At 49.3% G+C, this 22045-nt stretch overlaps 1 protein-coding gene across 2 annotated transcripts in view; it reads right to left on the minus strand.

The window, feature by feature from the left end:
- LOC119169872 (arginine kinase-like) overlaps positions 1-19619 on the minus strand; it is a 169161-nt gene extending 149542 nt beyond the window's left edge. Inside the window, exon 1 of one of the 2 annotated variants that reach the window (XM_075886510.1) lies at positions 19447-19619. In XM_075886510.1, the coding sequence (XP_075742625.1) occupies positions 19447-19460 (14 nt within the window). In that variant the 5' untranslated portion in view covers positions 19461-19619. The remainder of the gene's footprint in view (positions 1-19446) is intronic. The other variant, XM_075886511.1, reaches the window with a different exon arrangement.
- Between the last annotated feature and the right edge of the window lie 2426 nt (positions 19620-22045).

The raw sequence follows: 22045 nt of genomic DNA on the forward strand, positions 1-22045 counted from the left end.
TAAAAATGATAATATGACATGCGTGTCATGTTAGAACACGACTACAAGCCAAGCTCATGGTGTGCTCGTGGCCGTTTAGCTAGCTTCACATGTACCAAATTTTATATACGTGACGCGGACGGACGGCGAATGTAAATGTCACGTCCAGATATGAGTATCATGACATGCTTGTCACGTGAAAATCACTGCATGCTACGCTCATAGAACGCTCGCGGCAGTCTCCTTAGTTTCAGGTTTACCTAATTTGGCGTTACGTGACGTGAGTGGAGAACAAAAGTATATGACAGGTAAAAAACATTGTAATGCAAAATATGCATGTCATATAAGAACATGACCACTCACCACGCTTATGATGCGCGCACGGTCGTTTCAGAAACTTCACAAACACCAAATTTGGTATCACGTGACGTTAGTAGACGACAAAAATGAATGACTCGTCCAAGCATGATAAAGATGACATGCTTGTCACGTAAAGCATGACTACATGCTATGCTCATAGCACGCTCGCGGCTGTGTCGCTATCTTCTGATATACGAAGTTTGGCGTAACGTGACGTGAGTGAAGAACAAAACTATATGACTGGTGAAAAACATGGCAATCCATGATGTGCATGTCATGTGAGAACATGACCACTCACCACGTTTATTATGCGTGCACGGTCGTTTCGGTAACTTCACAAACACCAAATTTGGTATCACGTGACGTGAATAGACGATGAAGATAAATGAGCCATCTAAGCATGATAATGATGACATGCGTGTCGCGTAAAACTTGACTACATGCTACGCTCATAGTGCCCTCGTGGCCGTATCGCTAGCTTCAGATATACGAAATTTGGCGTTACGTGACGTGAGTGGATGATGGCTGAAATGCCAGGTGCAATGATGGTATGTAAGTCATGTACGGCCCAATTTACGTCCATCTCGAAACGTTGTGCTGATCTTAAAGTGACATATCAACCTTCCCCAATCATGCTTCGCATATCACTGATTTACACTGTACATGGTATCTGCCATTTTTTATGTGTAATAGTTCATGATTGCCCACGGCGTTCGGTCGATAAAAATTTCGCGGTTGGTGTAGGTGTGTTAGTGACCCTACAAAAAGCGGTGAAATTTCGCTCGATAAAATTTTCAGATTTATACATGAAGCTACTCCAGTGTCAGTGCAACAATGCATTCATTTCGTTACTTAGAACATCTAGCTTCTCAGTACCAATAGTTTAGCGCATTTTGTGCGCGGCCAAGGCGTAAAAAAAATCGGGGATGTCAGAGGGCCTAAACACCCCAAAAAGGCATGCAGTTGTCCTAAGGTGTGTTATTACGTGAACCCTTTAATTATATATATATATATATATATATATATATATATATATATATATATATATATATATATATATTTATTAAAATAGAGGTGTTATACGTCGAGAAAGGTTCAGACGCAGCTAATGGCGAGCGGCGTCCGCGAGCTACTACTACAGCCACCGATCATCCTCGTCTTCTTCATTACCAGCAGAGCGTCCGTTATTCAGATTCATTACAATTACTCCCCGTGAAATAAGGAGTCGTCCTGGTGACCTGTGGACAAGTAAACACAGGAGGGTCATAGCAGGGCTTAAGTCTCGAGACGTGGACAATTTGCTGGCCACGACGACCTTGGTCAGAAGATGGTTCCAGTGGCTCAATGAGGTAATTCACTGGTGACGTTTTTTGTAGCACACGATATGAGCCGTGGTACTTGGGGACCAACTTGGTAGAAAGGCCAGGTGTAGCAGAAGGGACATGCAGCCAGAGGAGTGAACTTGGATCGTAGGAAGTAGTGTTATTTTATGCGTCATGGTGGTGCTTTTGGCGTCCTTGGTCTTGGGTTGTGAATGATCTTGCCATTTGGCAGCATTCTTCAGCATATGTAGCGGCTTGAGACAAAGTCGTGGACTCTGAGGAGTCAGGTTTGTACGAAAGAGTGGTGTCCATAATGCAAGAAGGTTCGCGTCCGTAAAGGAGGAAAAAAAGGAGAGAACCCAGTAGTGCTTCGAATGGCGGTATTATAAGCGAACGTGATAAACGGGAGCACTCGGTCCCAATTGGAGTGGTCTGACGAGATGTACATCGTCAGCATGTCACCAAGGGTGCGGTTGAAGCGCTCTGTCATTCCATTGGTCTGAGGATAATAGGCACTTGTAGTGCGGTGAACGACGCGGCACTCACGCAGCAATGCTGTGATGACGTCTGACAAGAATACGCGACCACGATCGCTCAGTAATTCCCGAGGTGCTCCATGACGTAATACAATGTTGTGAAGAACGAAAGTCGCAACGTCTTTTGCTGTAGACGAGGGAAGGGATGAAGTTTCGGCATACCGCGTGAGATGGTCGACGGCAACTATGATGCAGCGGTTACCGTCAGCAGTGTTGGGAAGGGGACCATAGATATCGATGCCGACGCGGTCGAGTGGTCGGGATGGGCATGGTAAGGGTAGCAATGTACCGCTGGCGTAACAAGGGGGAGTTTTTCGTCTCTGGCACGTCGAGCAGGCCCCAACGTATTGTCGTATGAAACGGTGCATGCCACGCCAGTAATATCGGAGACGTATGCGAGAATAAGTCTTCGGGAAACCTGCGTGGCCACATTGGGGGTCGTCATCAAACGTCGAACAAATTTTGGATCGCAGATGACGTGGAATCACGAGTAGCCACTGACGTCCACCGGGTGCGTAGTTGCGTCGGTACAGCACGTCGTCGCGAGTGGTGAAGTGCTCGACTTGCCGACGCAACGTGCGAGAAGGGGGGGGAAGCCGCCCGCCCAGCCAGGATGTCTAGAATCGAAGCAACCCAAGGGTCCTTGCGTTGCTCAGATGGCATGTCGACGATGGTGACGGCAGTAGCATCACAGGTTAGACTTTCGCAGCAGTCCGGGTCAGGGGGTATAGGCGAACGGGATAGAACGTCTGCGTCCGAATGTTTCCGGCCGGAGCGATAGACCACGCGAATATTATATTCTTGGAGGCGTAATGCCCATCGGGCGAGGCGACCGCTTGGATCCTTCAGTGATGACAATGAGCCGAGGGCGTGGTGGTCAGTCACGACGTCAAAAGGGCGCCCGTACACGTAAGGTCGAAATTTCTCTATCACCCAAATAATGGCGAGGCATTCCTTTTCAGTGACAGAATGGTTGGTATCGGCTTTGCTAAGAGTTCGGCTTGCGTAGGCAACCACGTACTCTTGGAAGCCGTCTTTCTTCTGTGCAAGAATAGCGCCTAGCCCAACACCACTAGCGTCGGTGTGGATCTCTGTGGGTGCCGATGGGTTGTAGTGTCGCCGAATAAGCGGTGACGTGAGGAGGCGGCGCAGTTCATTGAAAGAATCGTCACAGGTGGCGGACCAGGCTGAAAGGTCTCTAGAGCCGGCTAGGTGCTTGGTCAAAGGAGCGATGATCGTCGCGAAATTGTGGTCGATGCGCCGGAAGTAGAAGCAAAGGCCTATGAAGCTTCGGAGCTCTTTCATGGTGGTCGGTTTGGGAAACGCTAAAACGGCTGTAAGTTTCGCAGGGTCAAGAAGAATGCCATCTTAAGAAACCACGTGGCCAAGGATCGTAAACTTTCGAGCGGCGAAATGGCACTTCTTCAGATTCAGTTGCGGCCCCGCGGCAGAAATGCACGCGAGGACTTTCTCGAGGCGGGTTAAATGGGTTGCGAAATCAGTTTAAAAGACGACAATGTCATCTAAATAACAAAGGCAAACGTTCCATTTGAGGCCTCGAAGGAGAGAGTCCATCATCCGCTCGAAAGTAGCTGGCGCGTTGCAGAGGCCGGAGGGCATAACTGTGAATTCGTAAAGCCCATCGGGCGTGATGAAAGCAGTTTTTTTGTGATCGGCCTCTGCCATGGGTACCTGCCAGTATCCAGAGCGCAGATCTAAAGAAGAGAAAAATTCGGCTCCCTCTAGGCAGTCCAAGGCATCGTCAATGCGTGGCAGCGGATAGACATCCTTGCGCGTGATTTGGTTGAGACGGCGGTAGTCCACGCAAAACCTGATGGATCCGTCCTTCGTTTTCACCAACACAACTGGAGAGGCCCAGGGACTGCTTGAAGGTTCGATTATGCCACGTGTTAGCATGTCGTCAATCTGTTCATTGATGGCACGGCGTTCGGTAGTTGACACACGATATGGACGCTGCCGTAATGGCGTTTTTTGACCGGCATCTATACGGTGAACAACAGGTGACACTCGACCTAAGGAAGGCTGATTGTGGTCAAACGAGGCTCGAAAACACACTAGGAGCTTGATCAGCTGTTCCTGCTGCCCAGGCGTGAGGTTACAATCAATAGACTTGCGGAATACATCCACAGGTTCATTAGCGTCAGTTGGGGGTGTTATGGCACAAGTCGGTAAAAATGGCTTGTCTGGATAGATCGGGTCTTCGAAAATACAATTTAAGGTCTCGAGGCTTCCCAGACACTCGCCGCGTAGCAGGGTGTACGGACAAGCAGAAACGTTGCACGCATAAAGTACCGCCGAACCATTGGAAAAGTTGATGACGGCAAACAGGAGGACGATTGTTCGGTGTTGCACACTAGCTATAGTTGGTTGGAACAGGACCGTCGAGTTAGTGGCAGCAGGGAAAACACAGGCACTAGGACGGCGGACAACGGCGCGATGCGGACGTCAGCTGCGGCAAACACTTTCGAGGGACTGTGGTGGTCGATATCAAGGCACGGATTCGTCAACGTGAGTTCAGCACGAGCGCAGTCGACGAGGGCCTGATGGGTAGAAAGGAAATCCCATCCTGGTATGATGTCGTAAGATGAACGTGGGAGCACAAGAAAGTTGACGGCGTACCAAACATCTTGAATGAGAACGCGTGCTGTGCACTGATTGTCGGCGCGATGAAATGGGAGGTGGCTGTACGCAGAGCAAGTTTCGTAAGCGGCGTGTTAACTCTTCTCAAATCGTGACACAGTTTTTCACTAATTACAGAAACGACAGCGCCTTTGTCGACAAGTGCACTTACAGTAACACCTTCTATTAGCACATCAATTTCGTTGGTCGGACAAAGAGGAGGTCAAAAGTTCGACGACGACGCAGTTCTTGCCTCCGGAAGTGCGGCTGTCAGTTTCCCTCTCGAGCGAGCTCGTGCGCCGAAACATCGGGGAGAGAGATCGGCGATGGGGTGGTAATGACCGGTGAGAATCGACAGGGCGTCGTGGGGACAATGAGTAGGTGATAGGAGAAGATGGTCGCTGGGGATTCTGGGCAGCCTGGTAATTTGCAGAATTCCCATTGTCTGGAGGCTGGAAGTTGCGACGGCGACAGTAGCGTACTATATGTCCCACGAAACCACATGCGAAACAGATGGGTCGATTATCCAAGGTGTGCCATGGGTTAACGACAGAAGGTGCAGGGGGCGAAACGGGATGGGGTGCTGTGTATGTAGGCAGCGTCGTAGGGTAGGAGGACCCGGTGCCCCGGTGTGCGCCAGAGACAGGTGGGGCTGGGGATCTAGCAACGACGGCAGCGTAGGTCAGCGGCGTAGGGACAGATGGCGATGGAGGCAGTGCCTGCGTGTCCTGTGTCTCACTGACCTGGCGTAGACGTGGGTCTAACGAGGTCACTGGCGCGGATGCTTCGGCCACAAGAGAAAGCTGACGCGCAACTTCTTCACGAATGAATTGTTTGATGGGGGGCAGTAAGACGGCGTGATCAGCAGTGACGTCGTGCATGAGGGCGAAAACTTCAGCCGTATCTTCAGTGGCCCTGCACGTCGAGACACGCTGCTTACGCAACTCGTCGTACTCCTGACAGAGCTGGACAACATCTGTGACGGTCTGTGGATTCCTAGCGACGAGCATCTGGAAGGTATCGTCGTCAACTCCTTTGATGATGTGCTTGATTTTGTCGCGTTCGGTTAGAGATTCATCGACGCGCTTGCAAAGAGACAAGACATCTTGAATGTAACTTGTAAAGGTCTCGTCCCTGCGCTGGACTCGATTACGGAGACGCTGTTCCGCGCGAAGCCGGCGCACGGCGGGACGACTGAAGACCGCGGCGATGGTGGTCTTGAAGGCGGACCAGTTGGTGATTTCGCCTTCGTGGTTCTTGAACCAGAGGCTGGCCACATCAGCGAGGTAAAAGTGCACGTTTGTGAGCTGGTCGCAGGCGTTCCACTTGTTGGAAGCGCTTAGCATTTCGTACTCGACGAGCCAGTCCTCGACGTCTTGTTCGTCGTTGCCGCGAAAAATTGGTGGATCGCGTTGCCGAGGCATGCCAGTACAGTAGACTGTCGTTGGTAAGGCAGCTTGAGAGGGCCAGGAGCAGTCATGGTGAACGGTGAGAGTAGCGTCCGATTGCGAAGCTCCAGGTTGATGGGAACCCCGGCTCCTCCACCACTTAAAATAGAGGTATTGTACGTCGAGAAAGGTTCAGACGCAGCTTGGCAAAATGAGCTTTATCAGGGAGGTCTAGATAATGGCGAGCAGCGTGCGTGAGCTACTACTACAGCCACCGATAACCCTCGTCTTCTTCATTACCAGCTGAGGGTCCGTTATTCAGATTCATTACAATATATATATATATATATATATATATATATATATATATATATATATATATATATATATATATATATATATATATATATATATATATTGTGACGAAGGAACGCGTTTATTTACAGGAAAATGGTTGAGATCGGTACAGCTCAGAGCCAGAAAACCGGCGACCGAGCTGCTCGTGAGCCAGACCGCTTCTACCTCTTCCTCTTCATGCGCCCATCGAGGTGTGTCATTTCCCCCGTTCGCAGACGATGCCCACTGGGCGAGTCAATAGGAAGGTTGGTGGTGATATGGCTTGAGGCGCGCGACGTGTGTCAGCTGTGTCTTGCTAGAGCGCCGACCATTGCTTGTGACGCCGGAGATGACGTATGTGACGTCACTGAGACGGTCAATGACTACAAATGGTCCGGAGTAGTGGGCCAGAAACTTTTGGCATAAACCACGTTTGCGGACAGGTGTCCACAACCACACCAGGTCACCCTTTGTGTAGGCAACGGAGTGATGGTGGGCGTCGTACCGGGTCTTGGAGCGCTGTTGAGATGCAATGGTTCGAAGGCGTGCGACGCGACGGGCTTCTTCAGCGCGGCATAGTGACTCGGCAACCGATGTTTCCACATCTAACGTAAAAGGCAGAATGGTGTCGAGGCAACTGCGAGGGGAGCGGGCGTAGAGCAGGAAAAAGGGCGCGTACCCTGTTGTCTCGTGTTTCGCGGTGTTGTAGGCGTATGTGATATAGGGCAGTACTTCGTCCCAGTTTTTGTGCTTGGCATCAACATAAATTGACAACATGTTCGTTAGCGTCCTGTTGGTCCGCTCTACGAGGCCATTCGTCTGGGGGTGATACGGGGTTGCGTGGCGGAATTGGCTGGCAGACAGGCGTAGGATCTCTTCAACGACGTCAGCGACGAACTGACGTCCCCGGTCGCTAATGACGACTCGTGGAGGGCCATGACGGAGAATGATATGCCGAAGCATAAACTGCGACACGTGAAAGGCTGTTGCAGTAGGTATAGCCGCAGTTTCTGCGTAGCGCGTCAGGTGGTCGACGCACACGATGACCCATCGATTGGCACTGGCTGACCGCGGGAACGGACCTAGAAGGTCGACACCAACAATCTCGAAGGGAGAGCTAGGAGGTGGTACGGGATGGAGAGGTCCGGGTGATGTAGTCGTGGGACGCTTGTGACGTTGACATTGTTCGCAACCCGCTACGTATTTTTCTGTGTCGCGTCGCATCTTGGGCCAGTAAAACCTTTGCTGGATGCGATGAAACGTTCTGGCGAAGCCCATGTGCCCACTGGTTGCGTTGTCATGGCAGAACCGAAAAATTTGGGGACGTAGAGCGCGTGGAACTACCAGAAGCAGACGGGCGCCTTGGCCAGAATAATTCTTCTTGTAAAGGACGGCGTCATGGACTACAAAAGAGCTTGAACTGGCCGGGTCATTCGCGGAGGCAAACAGGTGATCTAAGCAATGATCCTCGTGCTGTGCTGTCCGGAAAGCCGCGATGTCAGGAAAATGAGAGTCAATAGCTGTGATAAAATCGTCAAAATTATCAGCTTCACACTCGGTCGTTGGTAGAGGAAGCCGTGACAGGCAGTCAGCGTCTGCGTGGCGATTACCGCTCTTGTAGCGGACCGTGAAGTCAAATTCTTGTAACCGTATGGCCCATCGCGCAAGTCGACCAGATGGATCACGTAGGCTCACCAACCAGCAAAGAGAGTGATGATCGGTGATGACTGAGAAACGACGACCGTAGATGTAGGGGCGAAACTTGTGTACGGCGAAAACGACGGCGAGGCACTCCAATTCGGTAACCGTATAATTACGCTCTGCCTTGCTCAGGGACCGGCTTGCATAGGCGACGACGTGTTCAGCATTGTTGTGTCGTTGAATAAGCACCGCGCCGAGACCAACTCCACTGGCATCGGTGTGGATTTCCGTGGAAGCAGAGGGATCGAAGTGGCATAGTATTGGCCCGGAAGTGAGAGCGAACTTTAGTTGCTTAAACGCTGACTCACAATTTGGTGTCCAGTGGAAAGGGACGTCCTTGCGCAGCAAGTCAGTCAGTGGCTGGGCCTTTTCAGCAAAATTAGGTACAAAGCGGCGAAAATAAGAGCATAGGCCCAGAAAGCTTCGTAGCTCGCGGATAGACTGTGGCTGCTTAAACTTGCTGACGGCGTCCACTTTCTGCGGGTCCGGCCTAACACCAGCTTTGTCCACAAGGTGTCCTAAAACCAGTGTTTGCCGTTCACCGAAACGACATTTTTTTGAGTTCAGTGTCAAGGCGGCTTTCTCCAAACATGTTAGAACAACGTCAAGGCGATGATTATGTTCTTCAAAAGTTCGTCCAAAAATAACCACATCGTCCAGGTAACATAAACAAATTTCCCATTTAAGGCCTCTCAAGACGGTATCCATATAGCGTTCAAATGTTGCCGGAGCATTACACAAGCCGAACGGCATAACATTAAATTCAAATAGACCGTCTGGCGTTACAAAAGCCGTCTTCTCTTTATCAACTGGATCCATGGGAATCTGCCAATACCCGGATCGCAAGTCTACCGAAGAAAAGTAGGAAGCTGAATGAAGGCAGTCAATTACGTCATCAATGCGGGGGAGGGGGTACACGTCCTTCTTGGTTATAGAATTGAGACGCCGATAATCAACACAGAACCTCCAGGACCCGTCTTTTTTCTTTACCAAAATAACAGGTGCAGCCCACGGACTTGACGATTCTTGAATTACACCAGTGGCTAGCATCTCGCCAACTTGTTCAGCAATAACTTTGCGTTCGGACACGGACACGCGATAGGGCTTTTGTCGGAGAGGATGAGCAGAGCCAGTATCGATCTTGTGACGAGCGCGCGTGGTCGGTATCTGAGCCCTAGGCACCGTCCGTGCAAAATCAAATACTTTAGCATGTCTCGCCAGCAGTGCAACCAGGTCTTTGCGCTTCTGTGAGGAAATGGACTTGCTAACCATTTTTGAAAATTCAGCTTCCATACCAGAAGTTTCCGGACCCGCCCTTTCAAGATCGCTTAAAGCTCCAATGCAGGTGCTGCTCTGCTTTTCGAACAGGGCAAGGCGCATACCAGCCGGTAGTACAACCGACTCGGGTGAGCTGTTTATCACCCATAATTGAGCCGTCTCGTCTGCGAGAGATACAATGCACCGTGGTACAAAGATGTTTTTCTTGAGACAAGCTACAGGCAATGGCTCAATCACTATGTCACGTGAATTCAAACTCGAGTTGGTTTCCGAAGTGGTCACTTGTACGCTGGCCGTGGACCACGCTGGCAGAAGTACATCTTTAGCTACAGTGAGGTTACCTTTCTCACAATCAGGCTGCTGGGCGAGAGTAGACAACAGAACCTCACCTGCTCCACAATCCACGGTCGCACGACACTCTCGCAAAAAGTCTATGCCAAGTATAACGTCATGCGTTGATTGAGCCAGTACTGTGAATTCCGCCTTGAACGTTTTACCGGCAACACTAACAGACGCAGTGCAGACGCCGACAGGACGCAAGAATGCGCCGCTCACTGCCCGAAATGTGGCAGGTTTGTCCCAGTGAAACATAACCTTACGGCCCAGTCGTTGCTTAAAAACTAAACTCATCACGGAAACACTTGCGCCAGTGTCTATCAATGCCATCGTGGGAACGTCGTCAACAAGTACCTGAACCTTATTCTGAAGCATAGAAACTGGTGGAGGCATTCTTTGATGAAAATCGGTACGTCCAGCGACCTCACCTCCGTCGGCCGCGCTGGCTAGTTTCCCGGTGGCGGAGACGACATTCGTGACCGGCGCCGTGGAGATGGTGACCGAGGTGGACGGGTGGTGGGCGGCGTTAAGCTGCGCACAGATCCGGGCGAATCACTCCGGTTGATCGGCTGGTAGGCGTGCCGCTCGTCAGTTGGGTTGGGGGGCCAGTAGGTGTAGTCAGGCCGTTGGCTTCGTTGTGCAAACGTCGCGGATCTCTGAGGGAATGTCGAACGTGGATTACGTCGCATTGGGCAAAATCGGGCGATATGTCCACGAACACCGCACTGGTAGCAGACGGGCCGTTCACGGGGCATAGGGAACGTCGCTGGATGTTGAGGGTACGCGGCGCTCTGTTCCCACTGAGACGCAAAAGGAGGTGGATGGCTGTTGTAGCCGTAACGACTGTGGGGAGCATGAGGCGACTCTACATAAGAAGACGCCGGTGGTGGAGCCCTTAGCTGAGGGCCGCGGTTGGAATAGCTGCGCTCCTCGAAACTCGTAGCATTGATACTTGTGGACGGTGTATCGCACGGTGGTTCTCGGGCGTTCAAGGGCGCGTAAAGGTGACGACGAAGTTCCTCACGTACAATGAGGCGAATCGTTGACGAAAGGTCGGTAGGCACGGAGTCTTGGCACACATCGACAGTGGCGACGGTCGTAACATTGGCAAGGCGTCCGAACTTCGTAGTGATGCGGCGAGTCTTCAGGGCCTCAAACGTTCGGCAGTGCCCAATCACATCGGCCACAGACTCAAGACTCTCCTTGCCGATAAGGAAGTGGTAGACGTCTTCCGCAATTCCTTTGAGAATGTGGCCCACCTTGTCCTCTTCCGTCATGTTGGTGTCCACACATTTGCACAGTTTCAGTACCTCCTCAATGTAGGTTCTGCATGTCTCACCACAAGCTTGAGCTCTCTGCGACAACATTTGCTCTGCACGTTTCTTCTTCGTCGCAGGGTCGCCAAAGCACTTCTTGATCTCCTCCATAAACTGGTCCCATGTTGTCAAGGTGTCTTCGTGATTCTCGAACCACACTAAAGCACTGCCATCGAGAAATAGACCCACGTGGGACAACTGGCTGGCCGCATTCCAGCCATTGGCTCGGCTCACCCGTTGATAGTGGCTGAGCCATTCTTCAACGTCATCGCCAGGTTTTCCTGTAAATGTGCGTGGCTCTCGGTAGTGGAAAGACGGCGCCCTCGCGACCGGCTGCTGGATGTCTCCGTCCAAGTTCATATCTTGAGGTAGTGGTGGCAAGCCCGCTAGTCGACGGCTGCGGCGAAGCTCGTGCTCTTGCGGTTCCGTCGTTAGTAGACGGCTGCTCTCCGGTCTCGCTTGACAGTAGCTGGCTTACCCAGCACCTCCACCACAACTGTGACGAAGGAACGCGTTTATTTACAGGAAAATGGTTGAGATCGGTACAGCTCAGAGCCAGAAAACCGGCGACCGAGCTGCTCGTGAGCCAGACCGCTTCTACCTCTTCCTCTTCATGCGCCCATCGAGGTGTGTCAATATATATATATATATATATATATATATATATATATATATATATATATTGTGGACAATGCATTTGTTACTTACATCGTCCTCATCCCTGCATAATCACAATCACCATCAATATATATATATATATATATATATATATATATATATATATATATATATATATATATATATATATATATATATAATGTAGAAGAAAATATTAACTAGGGCTTCCTGGGAAGAAAACGACAATCAAATATACTGATCGCTGTTGAGGACAGGACTCATTCCATTCGCGCCACATCAAGGTCGTTCCGCGTTCTCAATGATGATCTCAAGAGCGAATAAAAAATTAGGAGGATCTTAAGGCCAAGCAGTTCACAAGCAATCCAGGAATTGAGTTTTATGACGTTTTTTTTTTCATCCCAAAATTTGAAAACCAAGCACTAGAAAATCAGAAATTCATCACCTCACAAAGTTCAGTATGAAGCTGAAAGCCACGAAAGCCCTTGCACTTTTCATAAAAAGGGCGAAAAAAGTTGAAGAAAACGTGTTAAAACAAATCTAGCTTTCAATAGTTAAATACCCCAGCCAAACAAAAGAAATAAGCACAAAGAAAACTTCCAAGCATTTCCCCGAGGGTGAACATGGTTAAGTGCGAATGTACGGGGTGATGCCATGAAGGAGAGTAAAGTTAAAATCCGTTTGCATACACCAGTGAGTTAACGTAAACTCCCCCGTGTGATCCCATTGCGATTCCCAGGATCGCATTGCGAAGCCAAATCAACTTCGGGGGGCTCGGCTCGTTTCATGCGCTTTCGTTCGGCGTCTCGCCGCCGCCCTTCCTTACCGCAGGCGATGCGCCGTTTACGTCGCCTATCAGCCTCCCGCACGCGGAGTTCGGGATCCGCGGCTCATTTCGCCCTCTTGCGTTCATCGCCACGTTCAGCAAACTGCGAGCGAGAAGTGAGAGCGAGTGGCAGCCGGCGGACGTTTCCATACGGACTCAGGCGCCGCGCACGCGCACACAAGGACGGCAGAGCGAGACATGGTTGACATGGTTGGAGAGGGGCGGGGAGCGGTTGCGAGACACGTGCGAAGGCGCAGTACCGGCTAGAGGAAGCTGTCAGGCGAGGGAGAGGCACGCGCCGAGAGTGAGTGCAAACCTAACGGGGAAGAGGCACGCCAGCTGCATGGCGCCTTGACGTCACGGCGCGGGAGAGGGGTGCGAAAAGGTGGCGCGGCGCACGCAGCCACGGCGCGGATGCGCCAGCTGGTGGTGGTAGTGGTTCATGTGGAAAAGGAAGAAGGCACCTAATTTCTGCGCTCCACGCGTGCTCTCATTCCTCCGCGTGGATCTGACCTTCCCGGCGGCTTAACTCGCCGAGAGGAGGTTGCGCTCAGGAGGATTCGTGTGGGCGCCGCCTTGACTCCTGCAATCCGGGCTACATGGACATCTGGTGCACAGCCTCCCCCAACGACGTGCCCATTCTGCGTTGCCCCAGCCACAGAGGCAACGCTTGATCACCTATTGGGAACCTGCCCGGGCCTTCACCAGGCTCGCACTCGCCACCTACGCGGCCTTCACCACCACCCCGGCCGACCACCTGACTTGACGCGCTGGACGCACGGTCCACTGCATCGACAACTCCTGGCCTTCATACAGGAAACAAAACTTTTCCTTTTTATTTAACTGATGCCGCAGGGCATACTAGCGCCAATAAAAAAAAAAAAAAAAAAAAAAAACCTAATTTCTGTCTGCCTACAGGCGACACGGCGCAGTGCCTCGCCAGCTGCACAGCGCGCAGTGATGTCACCGCACTGAGAGCGGTGCGGGAGACGGCGCGGGCGGGCGCAGCCATAGAGCGTAGGGCTCAGCGCGTGCAATCACTTGGTGTGTGGCGTCACTGCGCCATTGCTTCAGACGCTTCTCCTCGCTTCTCGTGCCATGGCAAGGGAAGAGAAGGAGGCGCACCGCGAACGGCGAATTCAGGGTCGCTTATAACGTGCATTCGCACTTAAAACACTGATAGTGTTCGATGTGCGAGAAGTTGTGGAGCAGCAGAACTCCGGGGTCTGTCTGAATTCAATGCGTGGGGGAGTTGTACGGAGGATTTTATGCTGAACGGCTGTGCCGCCCGTGACCTGCGACGCCAGCGTAGTTCGCGCCAACTCGTTCACCCTCCACGACCTCCTGACGGTACCCAGCTGTCGTCGTGTGGTGGCCCGTCCATGCACTTCTTCGACCGGCTCCCAACTTTCCTATCTCATTTTTTTTTCGGTCACTTGCCAGTCCTACTTCTTTATCAATATCTTTCCACTATCTTTTATAGCGATAGGAAATATATAAACACTCTCGACTGGATCTTGCCGCCGGCGGTGCTGTCACTCACCGTGTATGTATACGTATTTATATATATGCAGACGCCATAAAGAAAAAAAATCAAGAAAGAGACTCTGGCTCGCGGAATCTAACTTCGATCTTCTGCGTCGTGAGTGCGAAGAGTTAACCACTGAGCTACTGCGAAGCACGTACGTCAACGTTCAAACGGCAAGCCATTTATATTTACACTTACCGCGGCTGATGGGCGTCTCGAAGGAATTATCGTGTTTTCAGCATTACTAGCGAAGTGCACAATGAGCGCTCGCTCTTATCCTGCCCGCGTTCTTCACCCCGCTTAGAGGAAAGGGCCACCGTCCCTCGTGCGCCCTTATTTCGTGGTGAGGAGAATCGTATGTCTTGGCTGGCGTCGGGCTTTACCAGGAACGATTATATTGTAGTTACCGGGTAAACAAATGTCACTGTAATAATTGTAGTCTCCGTTTGAGAAAAGCGCACTTTTCAGACACATCGAAGAAACAACTCTTGCGTGCATCTGTACCTGTGAGCGTGTTTCGCGCGTCATTCGTGCGTGAGAAACGCGGGGCATGTTTCGATCTACTGTCCATTTTGCACGTCATTGTCCAATTTGTTGCTATCGCGTTCATTGCTTCACCTTTGTGGCAAAACTGTGACTTTTTTATCCCTCCTTCCCCACTCTCATACAAGGCACTGCCCTGAGTCACCCATGAGGCAGGCAGAAATCAGGCGCTTTTTCCTCTTCTCTAGAATCCCTCGAACAATCAATGCGTGGATCGCTAGAACTTGGCTCATGAAGACGGTGCGAATGACCAGGAGTGAATTTTGAGTGCTTCTACCGCAATAACTTATGAGAATATTGTTTTCACTCTGCCTCGTTTTTTCCCACAAATTTGTGCAAAATGAGACAGTTGGCGTATTTTTAGATGCCAAGCGGCTCTTTGACAAGCCTGTGTGACGCTGTCCCTCCATACAACCTCACTGTGCATGCTCGCGTCTCGTGCAGGCTGAGGAAGACACCCGCAAAATTGTCGCTCCCCTCCCCCTCTGTCGTCTCGCAAGGTCGATGCAGGCAGCGTCTGCTAGTAAAAAAATCAACTGCTCACACTGCATAGCTGTTCACTGGCCACCCGGTATGTTTAGGCAGTGGATCACGTGTTCGGAATGCAGTCAAGGGCACCTTTACTTAGCTTTCGCTTGATGAGCGCCAGCGTCAACACTGCCGCCAGTGTAAGCGTTAGGGCCCGCTACTTCGCTTCTACACATGGTTTCAATTAGTGGGAGATTACCCTATTTCTTTTTTCCTTTTTCCATAAACCTTGAGTTGTGACCACATGGTCATGCGTATTGATTGATTGATTTCTAGGGTTTAACGTAGCAAAATTACCATATGAATATGAGCGACACCGTAGTGGAGGCCTCCGGAAATTTCGACCACCTGGGGTTCATCAACGTGCACTCAAGTCTGAGCACACGGGCCTAAAACATTTCCGCCTCCATCGAAAATTCAGCCGCCGCAGCCGGGATTCGATCCCTCGACCGGCGGGTCAGCAGCTAAGTAATTTATCCGCTAGACCGCCGTGGTGGGGCTGGTCACGCGTATGTAGAACACCTTGTACCCGAGGGAAAGTTTTGGCATTGATGTTTATTGATAACAACAGAAATAAAAAAGTGTATTGTGAAATTTCTGTTGCATTTGCCCCACCAGACTCCAATACAAATTACTTGTTTTAAATTTTCTGATATAAGTACCACCTGGCCTACAATATCTCTAGAACATCTAGAGAAAGTGGTCTACAAAAGTTATTATCGTTCATTTTGGTATATATGATACTTTGACATGCAATAGTCGATCTCAGGAAATGTGCATGCATAACTAAAAAAGTACTGACAGCTTTGGGGATCAGCATTGTCTTCACGTGGAGGCAAGCGAATGTAAAAAATGGCAGATCCCACGTACATTGGGAATCCAGGCTATGCGAAGCATGAATGAGGAAGGTTGATATGTCACTTTAAAATGAGCACAATGTGACAAATTGGAAGTGTAATACGCCGTACATCACTTCCTTCGAAGATGAAAGCAAGTTCCACTGAGAATATCCACCCTGAATTTCACGTCAACCACCAGAAACTAGGAGTCAAGGAGCTACAGCACACCTATGGCCGAGAAGTAGTTCCTTGTGGGGACGACGACGTCTACACCATCATACATTGTTACAACCTTACTCTCATGGGGAGTGACAGCTAGATTGTTATTAAGAGGAGTACTTATAGAGATTAGGTTTTCATGTTGCTTTCTTTACAGCTTGTCTTATTATTCGCGCTGATTGTTTCGTCAAGACCAGTAAAATTAACAGCCTATTTAGCAATAGTAACACCTATATTAGAATGTGCAAGTATCATATAGGACCCTTACCAGAAAGGCCTATTCAACAAAGTTGATTGAGTTGCTGACCCGCAGGTCGTGAGATCGAATCCGGTCTGTGGCAGCTGAATATTCGATGCAGGCCAAAGTGCTGTAAGTCCGTCTGCTCAGATTTGGGTGCACATTAAAAACCCCAGGTGGTCAAAATGTCGGGAGCCCTCCACTACGGCGTCTCTCAGAGTCACATGGTGGATTTGGGACGTTAAACCTCACATATTTATCTATATATATATTTATCTATCATGGCCACATGTACTTGCATATGAATGACAATTATATCAAGGTGGAAACTGTAAGCTAGAATGGCGCACCAGTTCATGTTTCATAGAGCTATATTGCTTCCGCAAATCTGAGATGGATGCCCCCCTTTCCGCGATGACGTGTGCTAGAGTAACTGTATATGCTACCTTTATGTAGCAGAGCAGCGCGATTGTTTTCCAACGCCTCTAGCAACCAAGCACAGCAGAAAATCCGGTGCACAGTCAGCAGCGCCGAAAGCGGTCACTGTCCTGCCAAGTAACCGTCGTGTGCTCTGTAGGTAGTTAGCTACGAACTGGTGCTTGTATTCGCTTTAGATTCACGTCGTTAGGCTACGAGAGCTAATCATTTGCATCGGTTTGGCACAATTTTAGAAAAATATACTGAAATAATCAACGCTGTAGGCTTATAGGGGTGCGGCTTAAATCTCGAAGGACCTATATTTTGTGTTTGTAAGTTGTTGCTTCTCTTCTATAGCTAGCACCACTTGGCCATGCGGCAACTGTACTGCATGCTATTTAGCATTGCGATACGTCTTTGCGCTTCGCGTTACTGGCAGACTCAAAATGCTTTTGAACTCGCTTGGCACAGTCCCGAAAGCAGGTGTTTCTTCTTCTTTTACGGGTAGTTGACACACCAGGCACGTCAACTGGTGATCACTGACATGATCCGTCGATTGGCGACAGGCTTGAAGCAGCACTGACATCAAATTTCAAGATTGATATGTGCCCATCATTCGATCGCTTGTTATGCATAGGTCTTCTTGGCCAAATTTGAACGGTATCCGTCGTGTAGAAGTTATTTTAATGCGATGTGAAACAGCGTAGGAAAGCTAAGAACAAAAGAAAAATAGACTGCCTAGCGACGTCGACACTAGTGCTACGTGTTTGGTGTAATACATGGAGGAAGGAAAAACTTCTTTCCTTCCCCCGTGGGTGTAATACATTCCACAAGTACCACCCTGAGTGACAATGACCTAGTAGCGATGACGTGTACGGCCATAATGTTTTTATCGTGGCACCGACTCACGCCGAAGCGCAGAAACGCACTCGCTCGTCACGTCTGATGTTCGTCGCACCGGTTTGAATGATTTCGCGAATTTATAAAAATGAAAATTGTCTCTAGAAGAACGGCGAAAAAAAAAGAGCATGATTAAACCTGTGCTTTTCGGTCAGAATATTGGGTTATTGTTGTGAGTTCCAGGTGAGTTGCAGCCGTCTAGTTCAAAGCACGGAAAAGGAGCGATGAGGGTGTCTTTCCATATCACGTATGTGTTACACATCAACACGACCGCGAGCTATCAAAAGTAGAACAGCGTATAGTGAGATATCATCGCTAACAAGTAACACACAGGTATCATTGAATTTTAGTTCATCTGTAGACTTTGTGTCCACGTAAAAGTGGTAATACCGTGTTAACCGCGATGGGCTAGATAGGTGGGGCACTCAGAAGGCGCAAAAAAGAACGTGGCAAGCTGAAAACGTATGCTATTTCTCCGTTGATGCTCATTCACGATAGCTACGTTGCATTGACCGCTCTGCGTATACCTTAAGCCTTTGCACACCAAAAGTCACAAATATTGCTATCTGAGACACACGAGTGAACATGGCTGACCGTGTATCCTCAGGCACCTCTGCAGAGCTGCTTGGAACCGCGTCCATTTCGGAATCACTGTTCTGAAAAAAAGTCGATCTAAGCAAAAATAATTCGCCACTTCGCCAATCGTGGGGATTGCAAGCTCCAGACTTTGTTAGTGAACCCGAGTCGTACGGCGGCGACGGTTATTGAACCCGAGTTTATACGGCGACGACAGCAATGCAGGTGACAAGGGCTGACTGAATGTGTCCGCCTAGCAGACGAAATGTTTGCGGAGCAGCTGAGCCTGACGCCCATCTTTTCTGTGGAGAAGTGGTCAGCTGTGGCGTGATCTGGAGGTGACCGCGAGATAGCACTACTGCTGCTGCTCCCAGCGCTAAAAATTGCGGGATTGCTGGCTGTTTTGAATAGTGCAATATACCAATGATGTAAATCATTAAAATTGATAGTTATTCATCCCTCAGTTGCGTTTTAGGTCGCGAATCGCTGCTACGGGATCTATAGCTACTCGCTGACGCAGAATACTCGGAATGAGTAAACTTGATGTCAGTGCTCCTTTAAGCAAGTCGCATGCAAAAACATGCAGCTTAGGCGAGATGGTGAATCTATGGCCGACTCTGCTTCGTATACGGGAGCGGAGTTTCGCATATATGGTTCCTGCATATATGTTCCCTATAGGGAGCATATACGCAGTTACTCTAGCGTATGCCGTTACACAACGACATTCATTACAAATTCACAGCACTTCAGAAGTATGCTCGCATACAGTGCATGTGCAAGTTGTAGGTGACGCCACCGACACTACAGCGTTGAGTCTTCGAGTCCTTGCCATCGGACGTCGCCCACCGACACAACATGCAGCAGTCCTCCAATATCGAAACAGCCGTGTCTCTATGAAATCGTCGTTTGAAGTGGTAGCTGGCAACAGACTATAGTAACCTACCACCGGTAGCAACACAATATTAGTTGATTCAAATTTGAAGCAGTCGCGCTAACGCACTCACCGTGACTTGCTCATGATTGTCGCCGTATAGTGTCCTTGTCGAGGTGTTGCTATTTACTCGAGCCTGCCCTCACCAGGTGCCCACACTGATAACTCTGACGAGATCGGGCGCCCGCCACAGTTCAGCGCCGCCAAGGCCTGGTGTTTGCTTCTTCTTCTTCAACGAAAAGGACTGCGGTCTTACTAGAAAAAAGAGCGGCGTATGGTAAGTAATATATTATCTCGTCTGAATTCTAAGTTACAAACTGTTCGTATCTGACTTTCGCCCGTTCTTTGATTATACCTTGATAATATAAATATGAGAACCAATAAATCATCGGCCGCTTCCCCGCTACAAGTGATGTGTTTCACGTGTGTGACACTGACACCTTCAACAAGATTACTTTTACTTGGAGAAAGGGGCTTTTAAGTCATTTTATTTAGGCGAAAGTTTTTGATGCCAGATGAAACGCTAAAATTGACAGCAGTCCGGTGTTGGCGGTGGCGTCGCCATGACTGATACAAAAGGTCAACCTAAAGCGAACACATCAGCCTGGTGCCCCAAAGCGCCAACTTTGGTAACATCATTATGACGTCACATATGATGGCGTCATCACATGATATCATAGCTTGGTGCGCCGATTACGAAGGCAGCGCAAAACAAGAGGAGGCGCCTGTGATCCTGGAGGTAGTTTAAAACGACGTTAGACACAGAAGGCTTTAGTATGCTTGTGGTGAAGGATAAATATATCGGCTGGGAAGAAAAAGAAGACGACTTTTAATGTCCATTCACGTTATTTCTGATCAGGCAGATTTTGCTTTTATTCAAGCGTCTACATATGCTTACTAAAGATCGTAAATGGAATTGCCGATCTATTTGGTCTGCAACTACAGATTGATCCTCTATTTCTACTGAACTTCCACCGGACATATTACTATTCGAGAAAATAAGCTTGCAAATGGTGAAACATTTTGCCTAAAAGTTAACATTTCATTCTCTTGAATCAACCGTGTTGAAGTCGAAGATTTGCTTTCTTAATATGTAGAAAGTTTAGTCGCAGGGACAGTATTGCTTATCAGTCTATAGGTTCTCCAGGTGAGGATGATGACGATAACGCCTCAAAACATGGCTCATACCCCGTCAAAGTGATTGGCCAAAAACATGTTTTATAGTTTAGTGAGAATTTTTCAGTATTGACTACCAATAACCAAGATAAAAAATCTGCCGTTACCACAGAGGAAATCATGTCCAACGAGCTCGCCCGGAGGGGCACGGGGCGTTTCTTGGTGAGACCAATCGGTTAATGTAAAGCCCGTAAATGATAAAACCGTCCCTGGTACAAAGCCAGAGACGTTTCAGGAGAGTGTTCGTGGCTGGTTTGAGGCTTGTTTCACTTGGTAGAAAATGGTTATGCGGAGCTTGATACATTCTTTGTGCCTAAGCACGTAAACGACTTTCCAAAAAAGCGTACCAAGGGCAAAACCTTGGGGATAAGAAGAACACTAGTGAAATGTCAGCACAGTGTACTAAAGTAATTGTAGACACCTCCCTGATATGCGAGGAAAGTTCAAGTGACTGTATCGAGAAACGATAGGTCCTGCGTGCGGTTTGACAGCTTTCGACCCTCTAAGCAAGAACATAGTAGTGGGTTGAGGAGATGGCACTATAGCACAGAGTAGAGAGCACTATGCACGTGTGAACAGCGGCCAGGCATGTGAGTTAAGTTGTTTGGAAGGAAACAGATCGATTGTTCCCAAATGTGCTAAGCTGTCTGCCAGGCATGCGGGCAATACACACAATGCCTTGCCAGTAAATTAATCCGTCTGTGAGGGTGACACAGATAACAAGAGATATGAGCGAGTGGACGAGCCTGAGTTACGAATGAAGGGCGCATTTAAGATTGTGATGATGGCTGTAATCCCTATGGTTCCGATAACCACGGCGACACGTTAAAAAACTGGACAGGCCTGGTTGCTCAGTTCCTGGCGAACTTCAGTTTATTTACACACTGATACTTATTTACAGTCAAAGGCCGGGCCGGCACCAAAGCGACCTTAAAGTAAGCACTGTGCTGTATCAATGCCAGCGTTACTTGGCGAGCCCTTAGTATAGCACACACATCGACCCTAACTTTTCGATGTAAGGTAAAACTCTGGATCAGATTCGGCACCAAGCACGACCTCCGCCCCCGCTTTCTGTTGTCGTGTTCGAGCGCCAAGCTCCCCTCCTCTTCATTTCTCTCCATAAATACCTCCCGTCTCATCTGAGACGTGGCACGAACCTCCGTGGTACGAACGTTTTCTTGATGCTCCGCGAATGCAGCAAACAACTCTCTTTTCCTCAGAGACGTGTATCCACCTCAGCGTTCCCACACTTTGCTATGCTCATCCTCCAAAGAATCGGCTATGAAACTCCGTCATTTTGTCAAGGTACAGCCTAAAATAATTTCACGAAACAAGCCTGGCTAGACCGCCGGTCGACTGTGTGGAGTTAGTGCACACGATGCTGTCGCCTGTCCACACTTACTGTGACAGCACGCTGCCACGTAATACTGGGGAAGAAATGATTCTTAAATGAAAAGAAGAGAAAAATGAGTTCTGAAACTGTCTCTCAGGGGGAG

The sequence above is a fragment of the Rhipicephalus microplus genome, chromosome 2, assembly GCF_043290135.1.
Source record: "Rhipicephalus microplus isolate Deutch F79 chromosome 2, USDA_Rmic, whole genome shotgun sequence".
NCBI classification, from domain to species: domain Eukaryota; kingdom Metazoa; phylum Arthropoda; class Arachnida; order Ixodida; family Ixodidae; genus Rhipicephalus; species Rhipicephalus microplus.